The sequence below is a fragment of the Homalodisca vitripennis genome, unplaced genomic scaffold, assembly GCF_021130785.1.
Source record: "Homalodisca vitripennis isolate AUS2020 unplaced genomic scaffold, UT_GWSS_2.1 ScUCBcl_5334;HRSCAF=12013, whole genome shotgun sequence".
Lineage (NCBI taxonomy): Eukaryota > Metazoa > Arthropoda > Insecta > Hemiptera > Cicadellidae > Homalodisca > Homalodisca vitripennis.
The window spans coordinates 26,254-36,983 of NW_025781447.1; the positions used below are offsets into that span (position 1 = coordinate 26,254).

The 10,730-nt window shown below is 35.1% G+C and overlaps 1 protein-coding gene across 1 annotated transcript in view; it reads right to left on the minus strand.

The window, feature by feature from the left end:
* LOC124373330 (acylamino-acid-releasing enzyme-like) overlaps nt 1-9,321 on the minus strand; it is a gene marked incomplete at its 5' end in the record, with an annotated part of 29,372 nt that extends 20,051 nt beyond the window's left edge. The window contains 3 exons of the mRNA XM_046831708.1: nt 74-198; nt 6,535-6,843; nt 9,060-9,321. Coding sequence (XP_046687664.1) covers nt 74-198; nt 6,535-6,843; nt 9,060-9,321 — 696 coding nt within the window. The remainder of the gene's footprint in view (nt 1-73; nt 199-6,534; nt 6,844-9,059) is intronic.
* Between the last annotated feature and the right edge of the window lie 1,409 nt (nt 9,322-10,730).

Sequence of the window (10,730 nt, forward strand, 5' to 3'; positions counted from 1 at the left end):
GACATTACTGTATAGCACACACAAATCGGTGCATAACAAAAAATATAGTATCTCCATTGACAGAGCAACTCACCTCTCCCAGTAACAGTCCAGTTGGAGTATCCACCTGGGTAGAACTGCACAGAACTGTGTTCTCGTACACATCTACCACGACCAGGCTGCCTCGCTCGTTCTCTACTTGGTACAGGTCTCCAGTCTCTGACACAATTCTAGTATTAGACAATAATGTAAACACAAGTGAATAAGGATCTTACACACCTTAATAACTCATAAATCCTCCCACGGGTCAACGGCTCTCGACCAGTAGAATAATAAAAACCCAAAAGATTATGCCATACAAAGACTAAATGAGTGGGAAAAAAAATCACATGGCAATATCAAATCCAAAAGGAATTTCTCGGGTACATCCTTGAATACTTAATAATATAATCTCTGCCTCTATTCCTGATATAGGTGGCATACTATAGTCAGCTTAGGATCAAGATCACACATGAATCTTTTGTTGAATCATTGAACTATCCCTCACTAGAACCAAGTTCCACTTAGCTTTCGAAACGACCCTGCTTACGTGTCAGAGAAGATGAATTTGGATTCTACGAGTGCACAAAGACTCTACAGAATCTGCTTTCTCGTTATTACTCTTTATCTCATAAAAATTAGGAATTTATCTTATTAGATTTAGATGTATGCGGTTAATTTTAACCCAATCTACAGTAGAATGAGTGGCTGATGGCACATATAAATCTTGTCAATTCTAAAATATGTAGCTATACCTTAATAAGCTCAGCATGAAAAAGCTAGACGTCATGAACAACATTAATTTCCAAAAAGGAAAACAGAGGACCCAAAAGGATCCTTGAGACATCCCTGATTGGAAATGAAACTCAAAATACGTGCTACCAAAAGGAGCAGTAAATGTTTTTCCCCAAAAGGTAAACTGATCCGGTGTATTAGATTAAGAGAAAAATCCAAAACCCTGAAGCTTCTTCAGAGAAGAAAAAGGTGATGTAGGATCTTGTTATTCAAGATAGCAAGTATTAGCTACTCTCGTCATTCAACAGTATGGTCAGCCTAAAAATTACATTAATGATTCTGACAACAAGTCCAAGGCTGTTTGGGATGTTATAAACAATGTAAGAGTCAAGAAAAAACAGTCACATGAAATAAATCTCCAAATAGAAGGTGAAATAGTCTGAGATGCAGGAAAAATTGCAGACCACCTAAACAAATTCTTCACCAGCATCGCGGAGGAAACCTTAAAAAGTAATAAAAAGAGATCAAATGCAATAGCCCATTCACAAAAAACATTAAATCACACATTCTCAACCCTGCCTCACACTACTGACCAAGAAATTAAAGAAATAGTAAAACATCTCAAACCAAAAAGTTCTTCCGGCAATGATGAAATATCACCAAAACTTTTAAAGCACTGTATCAATGAACTTAGCACACCACTGGTAGTTATATTCAATAAATCGTTTGATCAAGGACTTTTTCCATCAGGAATGAAAATCTCCAAGGTGTATCCAAAACACAAAAAGGGTTGCCCAGCCACTGCTAGCAACTATCGACCGATCTCCCTAATATCAACATTTTCAAAAGCTATGTGAAAGAATAGTCCTTAAAAGACTCCTGACATACTGCAACGAAAAACTGTCTCCTCACAAACGCACAGCATGGCTTTATTAAGGGCAAGTCAACAACAACAGCTATGATTAAACTCATAGAATCTGTTATTGACAACCTCGAACAGCGAAAAACTTTCTACTGCACTTTTTTTAGATTTTTCAAAGGCATTCGACTGCTTGAGCCATGACCTCATTATAACAAAACTGGAAGCCTTAGGCATATCAGGGAAAGCCAAAGACTGGTTCAAAAGCTACCTAACTGGACGACACCAACTGGTGGAGCTCAAGCACACAGAAAATGGCATTACCAAACATGTGCAATCAAATACATTGCCAGTAACCCGTGGCGTACCTCAAGGCTCTGTGCTGGGCCCAGTCCTCTTCGTTTTATTCACTAATGACATGCCCCAACTTCTTCAGGACCACTGTCTTACCATCATGTATGCGGATGATACGACACTGTTACTAAATGACAAAACAACTGATAAATTAGCCGTTACCGCATACATAGCTCTTAACATGGCCTATCAGTACTGCCATAACAATGACCTGGTCGTCAACCCTACAAAAAACTAACCAAGTTGGATTTGGGCACCGAAACGAAGATGTACCACAGATACCAGGCGTCACCTTGGAAAGCCAAGTGAAATTTCTAGGCATAACTCTAGACAACATGTTTATACTGGACCCCACACATAGAAAATCTTTGTAAAAACTTAAACACTAGTGTCTATGCAATTAAACAAATTAAGGCCATTAGTGACCTAGCAACAGCAAGAACTGCATATTTTGCACTCTTCGAAACACACTTAAGGTATGGCCTTGCCGTCTGGGGTGGAGCTTCTGCAGAAAACATCGAGAAAATCCTGGTCATTCAAAAAAAGGCAGTCAGAACTTTAGCCGGACTGCAACGACTTGACAGCTGCAGGGAAGCATTTAAATCATTAAATATCTTAACGATTGTTGGACTCTACATCAAAGAAGTTGTGATGTACGTGGATGGAGAAGATCTCTTGAGAGGATCGGATCTACACACCTACTGCACACGTAATGCCAACCTCTACAACCTCCCAGCACATCGCCTCACTCAATATGAGAAAAAAACCACATATAAAGGTGCTAAATTCTTCAACCGTCTACCAAGGGACATAAGAACAGGAAGTGGAAGCAAGCTGAAATCAAGACTTCACAGCTGGTTGGCCGAACGTCCATTTTAAGAATAAGAATAAGAATAAGAATATTTTTATTCATAAAAGTGTTCCGTACATATTTTTAAACAAGTACAAGAATTGTATACTAATAACTTAAGAATCAATTTAACAATATGTAGTACTTAGCACACATTTAAATATACCACTTGCATGGTGACTCTTACATCAAAATAAACTAAAAGTAAAAAAAGGAAACACTTCAGTTATATGATTATACTAACAAATATTTTAATGAAACATACTTTTATGAATATATAGGGCCTCTAAAGGCAAAGCCTGTGCAGAGGTTCCTTCATGCTAAATTAAATTCATTATAGCTCAGATAGAATGTTGACAATTAATTTTTGATTAGAAAAACTCCTGTTTATCAAATATCTATGTTAATTCTAAATGTATACTTATGTGCAACACTTTGATCCGAATAAAACTTTTTAACTTATGGTATGCAGAAGACAATTTATATTCTGTTTACTTAATAAACCATAATTTCAATAGTTTTGAAAAAATATGTATATTTTTTGAATTACTTATATCTTTTGGTATTGTATTAAACATTTTAGGTCCTAAAAAACAATAGCTTTTTCTAAAAATAGTTAAATTAGGTTTTGGAACTGCTATTTTGTCTTTGTGCCTTAATTTATTTTTGTAGATATTAATTAATACAGGCAAATTACCACTAGTGACATAAAATATTTTTAAAACCTTATACACAAACAAATATGTAATTGGAAAAATGTTTAAACTTATAAATAATGGATGAGATGGCTCGTACCTACATTTTCTTTTAACTAATCGAATGAATTTCTTTTGTTGCATTAGAAGAGGCTTTAAATTGGTTTCATAGGTTCCACCCCAGCAAAATATTCCGTATTCTAATCTACTATTTACTAATGAAAAATATAACATTCTCATAACTTCCTCTGTACACATATTTTGTAGAAAATAAAAGGTTCTTAAAATACCATTAAGTTTTTTCTTTACCATGTCTATGTGTTTTTTTCCAGTTTATTTCCCTATCCAGCAAGATTCCCAGGTATTTCAAATTGTCAGCCTGAGACACAATTGCACACTCAGGACACTCTTTGTTTGTACACAAACAACTCACACAATTGTATAAAATTTGTTTGGTAAAATGTTGTGGATCTTTTTTCAGGCTAAAAATTTAAGTACTTTGTTTTTTCGGGACTTAATAACATATTGTTCTTTGAGAACCACCATTGAAGGGCTTTTAAATCTATACTCATTGCTTCTTCTATATCATTCCAGTCATCCTTTATGTAAGTTAATGCTGTGTCGTCAGCAAATGATGTTAATCTACCATTATAAATTTGAATTACAGAGATCATTAATATATCCTATAAACAATATTGCAACCTAATACTGACCCTTGGGGTTTACTCCACTTTTTATTATACCAAAGTCACTGAAAGTATTGCTAATTTTTTACACATTGTCTCCTATTATTTAAGTAACTTGAAAACCAGGAAAGAACGTTTCCTCTGATACCGCAACAGTATAATTTATTTAAAAGAATGTCATGATCTACAGTATCGAAAGCTTTCTTTATGTCCAAAAATAATCCACTAACTTTGCGTCCTGAATTTATCGCTTCAAGTACGTCATCCATAAAGTTTTTTTAACGCAGTTTCAGTACTCAAGCCCTCTCTGAAACCGAACTGATTTTTACTAAAGAAATGGGTTTGCTCAAGAAATTTAACTAATCTTTTTTTCATAATTTTTTCAAATTTCATAATTTTACTCCATCAACGAGTTCCTTCAACATGACTAAAACGATTCCAAAGAACGCTTTATCTGTTAAAAACATTTCACTGACTCATTTACAAATGTATAATTTGTTTCTCTATGTGATTTGAATTATGACTATGTATAATTGACACCATTTCTGTTCTCAATGAACATGTTATTAAAGGATGTTTTGATTTGATTTTGATTTGATTTGATTTGCCTCTACTAAAAACAAAAAGTTTGTGGCAGTCGAATTACCTCTTACATAGCCATTAAGAGATGGTAAAGTCTCTATGAAAAAACCTGCACTCAAATAATATAACTATTATTTGAGTGTCTGCCTAAAATGTGGGATTACAGTTTGATAAACTAAAAATATGAACCGCGAGAAAATTATTCCTTTTATTACACACTAACCTTCAATTGGTGCATTATCAACAGTGATAAAACACACTAAAACTAAGTACTAAACTAAAATAATTGTTTATTTTATTATTTTTTTATAATTTTCCTCTATGCCAAAGTAATCATTCATCATCTCATCTAGACCGTAATATACTTGATCTAACAATAGATTTTTTAAGCTTATTTACTGATAAAAATGTAATAAAAATTCAATTTTATTTTAAAATTGATTACTTAACCCTTTGCACGCCACGCCACACGTATTGCACACCATAAATCCATTAACTTTCTTATAACACCAAGACAAGTAAAAAAAATGTTGTTTCTTTAAGTTCAAAGCTAATTTTTTTGTAACTAAATTATAAAAGGTAAAAGCAAAAAAGGATAAAAATTAAAAATAACTATTTACAATAAATTTTTTGCTTAAAATAAATTTTACTATAAAATAAGATATATATTTCAAAACTAATCTCAACACTACCACACGATGCAGAATAATAACGAGATGCGTAGTAAACGTGCATGATCACATGGTGATCGGAGTCAGACAAAGGGGACTCCCATCCCCCTGCCGCAGTGAAGGTCGTTTATAAATACTTCCTTGGGAACCGCAACAAGCACAGAGGCACAGAGCGTGCAACAGTCATTTCAAAGGCCTTTTGTGAAATAAAATGCTCTCTAAGACATAACCTATAATATCGGATATACCTGTATTTGGCGTTTCGCTCAGTCTACAATTCTAATATATCCGTCTACGGTGTGGGAACGGTTAATCTAATGCTGCTGACTATTAATTTATTTCTCTGAGGAAATTCCTCCATTATACGATTTTATAAAAGAACCACGTCATGATCTTATAAAATGCAAAAATTGTCACCTGCCTTTTGGACAATTTTGTCCATTTTCTTCCACAGATTATGTGAGAGTCGGATGAATTTTAAAAGGCTAGTTGAGGAATTTTGGGATTCATTCCACAATCTCTCACCTATTTCCGTTCTACTGTGATATACTAATAAAGCCTTATGATAACAGCTGATAACCTAATTTCCCTCACACCCTTAGAGACTCTGGCTCTTTAATACACTGCACTTTCCTTCTCTTCTTTAATTTTGTGCTTATAATATACTTCAAAACTTTAACAAAACTAATATATATGAAACTATGCATAAGTTCAAATATAACTGAAAAATCTTGAGGAAGCAGGTTTGTTTGGTTTTAAGTAGCCTATACAATAAGTTATAAATTTCATGCAGAGTAGTGATGTTGGTTTATTGGCTGAGTAAGCAAACAATTTCGTATGAAGGATGATAAATGATTGGGTACAATATATTAAGGATCCATTTAGTTCCATTACTCGCTGAATAACACATTAACAAAACTAACCAGGTATAACCCATTAAGTTACAATTTTTCTTTATGGAACCTGTCTTTTAACATATTAATTATTATCGTCAATGTATGTTGTTTTAAATCAAACCTATTACAAATACCTAAGATATTTATGAGACGTAGAAACGGATCAGAGGCAAATGAAAAGGGCTCACCTGTGTTTACAACGTACGAGTGTGCCACAGTTTGCTGCTGCGTGCTGAGCAGAAGAGTGGAGTTGTCCACAAAACATCTGGATGGCAGCGACTGGCAGTACAGGCCGTAGAACTCGTGGCCGCTAGCACACTGAACACGGGAGGCCACCATGGGTACTAACGGGTGGGGCAGAGCCCCCCACACCGCCTTTACGAGCTGGTGACAACCGTGGTGGGGCCCTTGGGCTGGCCGCTGTAGCCACACCAGATAGTCTCGGTTTGGAGACAAACGCGGTGAATGTGCACCCAGACCTTCTCCTGATAGCTTCACTGAGAGAGGAATACAAGTTTGTTATATAATACACGTTAAAAAATACATTAAATCTCATTAAATTATATAAATATCATAGGTGAAAACTAATTCTCAAAATATTTGTTTCTGTTATTGCGAAACATAACAATGGCAAATGATCATAATCGTGTAATTCTTTATTTCACAACAAAATCACGCAAGAATCAAAGTCTTGCTATAAAATCTCATACTGGGATTTGAAAAACCTTTTTTGTATAAAGAAATATAAAACGTATGAAGTTCTGGAAGTCACTACCATTTTCCAGCGAATTAACAAATTATGTTCTGGAACATTAATAGATGTATCTACTAGTATAATGTTAAATCTAATTAATAACAGTTTGTATTGTTTTTTGTATTTTCAAAAATGTATAACACAAAATTGCACTTTGCTTTGTTTATACACTTTTAGGCAGTGTGTACGGATATCTGTAGTTACTGAAAATTAAACCGGAAAGCTTAAACCTCCCGCTACTTCAGACCACGATCCAGTCCCTTTGTACACTTCCCAAACTGCTTGGGACTAGAATCTGGTCCCTTATCAGGCATTACGTTAAAGAGGCATAGCCGGTAGAAACTGCTTCTAAAATTAATTGCATCATATATCAACTTAACAAGATTTTAAGCTACCTCTATAGAAAAAGGTTCCAGATATTCTGCTTTGAGGAGATATACTACATTTTTTAATCAATAACATTGCCCCAACAGCTGTTTGCTACCACAACTGTTTACCGAGTCTGATTGTTTCTTTTGTTTTGGTTTCAATTTGTTTGTATTTTGCAATTGAAAATGGATAGTAGTGATATCAAATGCGTTTTCAAATAAGTCTAACTTATTTAGAACAAACATTGAGCATTGAAAGCCATCTACTTTGCTATGGTAAATTCCCATATGTCTTACAATATAGGCATATACGGAGCCACAACTAAAAGAAATCTGGACAGAATCTTATTACAACAAAAAAAGCTTTAAGAATAATTTTTTAACCTAAAACAAAGAGATACAGTGAAACCATACTTTTCTCAACTTCAAATTTTGACTGTATATGATCTATACATTTATGAAACTGTTTTATACATAAAAAATACAACAACCCAATTAATATTTTTAATCATCATGATTACAATTTACAACATACCAGATATGTGGAACAACATAGGCTGAAGTTTTATGAAAAGAAAACTAGTTTCATCGCCACAAAATTTTTGTTTAACCTTCCTCTCAATATTCAAAATGAGCAAAATTATGAAAAATTCAAAAAACTACTTAAAGATTATTTATTAAACGTTATCCTTGTATTCTTTTGAAGACTTTTTTTGTTTCAATATGTAAATAACTTTTAAGTATTGTTGGGTATGTTTAGAAATGTATAAAATCCCCTTAAATTACCTAATAATTACCTTAAGTAATAACTGCCTTGGTGTAAAAATGCTTTAACTTACTCTGTAGAATTTGAACAGTACTATATTTTTAATGATTCCTACACGATAGGCAAGAAGAGCAACTTGTTCTTTTTCCGTACCGAACATCTTAGTATGAAAAAAACGTATGACAGATTATTTTCTTGTGGCTAACATTTGACTGAATAATAATACATAAGGTCATACCTTATAGCAAGGCTATAGTGTAGACAAATCAATAAGTTGGTTATCCCTAATTTCTCCAAAATAAATTAAAAACACTTTGATGTATAACTTTTTTTGAACATTCATTTTATTTTTGCTGTAAAAGGATAAATATTCTTGTTCATTACAAAATTTTTTAACAAAATGACTGTTTCAGATGTTAAATTTTTTTTGCATTTTAACTGGCCGCTAATTTTTGATATATAGATGTATTTTTAATTTATTTTTAGATACATTTGATTTTGGATAGGTTAAGTAAGTAAAAAGTTTGTTTCCCTTTATAGCCAGTTGTGTACTGAACTAGAAAATATTAAAAATGTTTTACTTTGCCTTATTTTTATAACTTTTAATGAATTTAATAATATAGGCTTTAAAATGTTGAAAATGAGGTAGTATTCTATAGCGAAATAATGGGCAGCGGAGGGTTAACATTTTAGGTGTTTTCACTCAACCAACACTTAATGTTTGGTTAGAAAAATATATATTACATGTCTTGTTATGAAACTAACTTTGAAAAAACTGTTTATATCACAGAACATTCGTATTCTCCGAAAGACAACATAACTTACCGAAAGTGCCGTCTTCAGTGAGGTGGAACACGTAACTGAGTCTGTTTGTGCAGAAGACGATGCCGAGCCGGCGCGGTTCGTGACACCAACCCACGCCCACTATACCGTCTGGTACAAACAATGCCTGACCAACAGAGAGGTCGTCCGGTATACCGTCTGGCGTGGTGACTGTGCCAGTCACTAGGTCACACACACACAACACCGGATGGTGTCTGCCCGCCAAGGTCTCACCCCAGTCTTGTCTGTATACATACTCCTCTCCCTGCACACATCATTTCCTCTGAATTAGTCTTGTGGAATCTCAACCGAGAAGCTCTTCAATCTTGATTTGTACTAACTATTTTTTACTTTACCTGTATTTATATGTTTTCAGACCACAGCCAAAATTTATAGTTTGACACATTTGTTGCGGCTGGCTGACCAGGTAGCTCGTAAAAACCGTGACTTGGGCAATCATAGGTGCCAAAATGTTGAGCTTTATTTCTCTATCTGGTACATGCTACAATCTAACAATGTCTGAAACTTTTCATCTTGTTCTGTTTCTTCCAGCAGGGATCACTTCTGGCTGGTTTATACCTTCCAGTTGGACCTACCACTGGGAAAAGCCAAAACCAATGTGTCACTTAAGTCTGGGCAACCTTATGGATGTCCAGGAGCGGCACATCACTAACTGCAAATATTGAGATTCTGGGGTGCAAGGTTAATTCAATAGGTCTAGTCTACTATGGGAGATGACTGTTGGAGATCGTGGGATTTGTTCCCTTACCTCAGAGGTTCTTGCTAGCCTCAACAAGGGTGTGCCACCCCCTACATGCTTTGACTGGAGAGGCTGGTTCAGAGCTGGTTCAGCTTCTTCCGGGGAGACACGACTTAAGATTAGTGCCCTAAATTCTTCCTCATGGATCTCGATAGAAGGAGGCTCCTACTCCCTAACCTTATCCATCCTAAATATCCTGTCACTCCGGAAACAGCACTCAGGTCCTTATAGGACTCTAGGTGCAATTTATGAGCTTCTTTTTTCCATCTCCTTCAGTTACAGGCTTCACCAATGCTCAACCAATACAACCATCAGGATCATTACTGTAAATTACAAACTGATACAACATACTGATTATACACTATGATAACCGATGGTCTTTATTGATATTATTACATCTTTAATGTCAGATATGATGAAATTCAAAGTACGAGGGTAATTTTTTTATCAACCTCCAGCCTCAAGCCATGACACCCAAACACGTGGAAGGTTCACAGGTGTGTGTCGATCGCGCATCTTCCCCGCAACAACATCTGTTACTGTCACTGTTTACAGAGAAAACATTACAAGTGATGGTGTTGTGCGTCAATCGCGTCAAAAGTTTATAGATGGTCGAATGTTACATTCATGGATCAATTCGAGAAATGTCAAAGTTGAAGTCTTTCAGCGATTTTTGTGGGTGTCAGTCAACATCTTTGGTTTTCTACACCACTTTTTTTTGTTTGTTTTATTAGACAAGAAGCTTATAAATTGCACTTAGTCCTGTGTTGGTTTGCGCTGCTTCCGGAGTGATAGGATATTCAGGATGGGTAAGGTTATGGAGTAGGAGCCACCTCCTATCGAGATCCATGAGAAAGAATTAGGGCACTAAATCTCAAAATCATCCCGGAAGAAGGGGAGGCCAGCTCTGAACC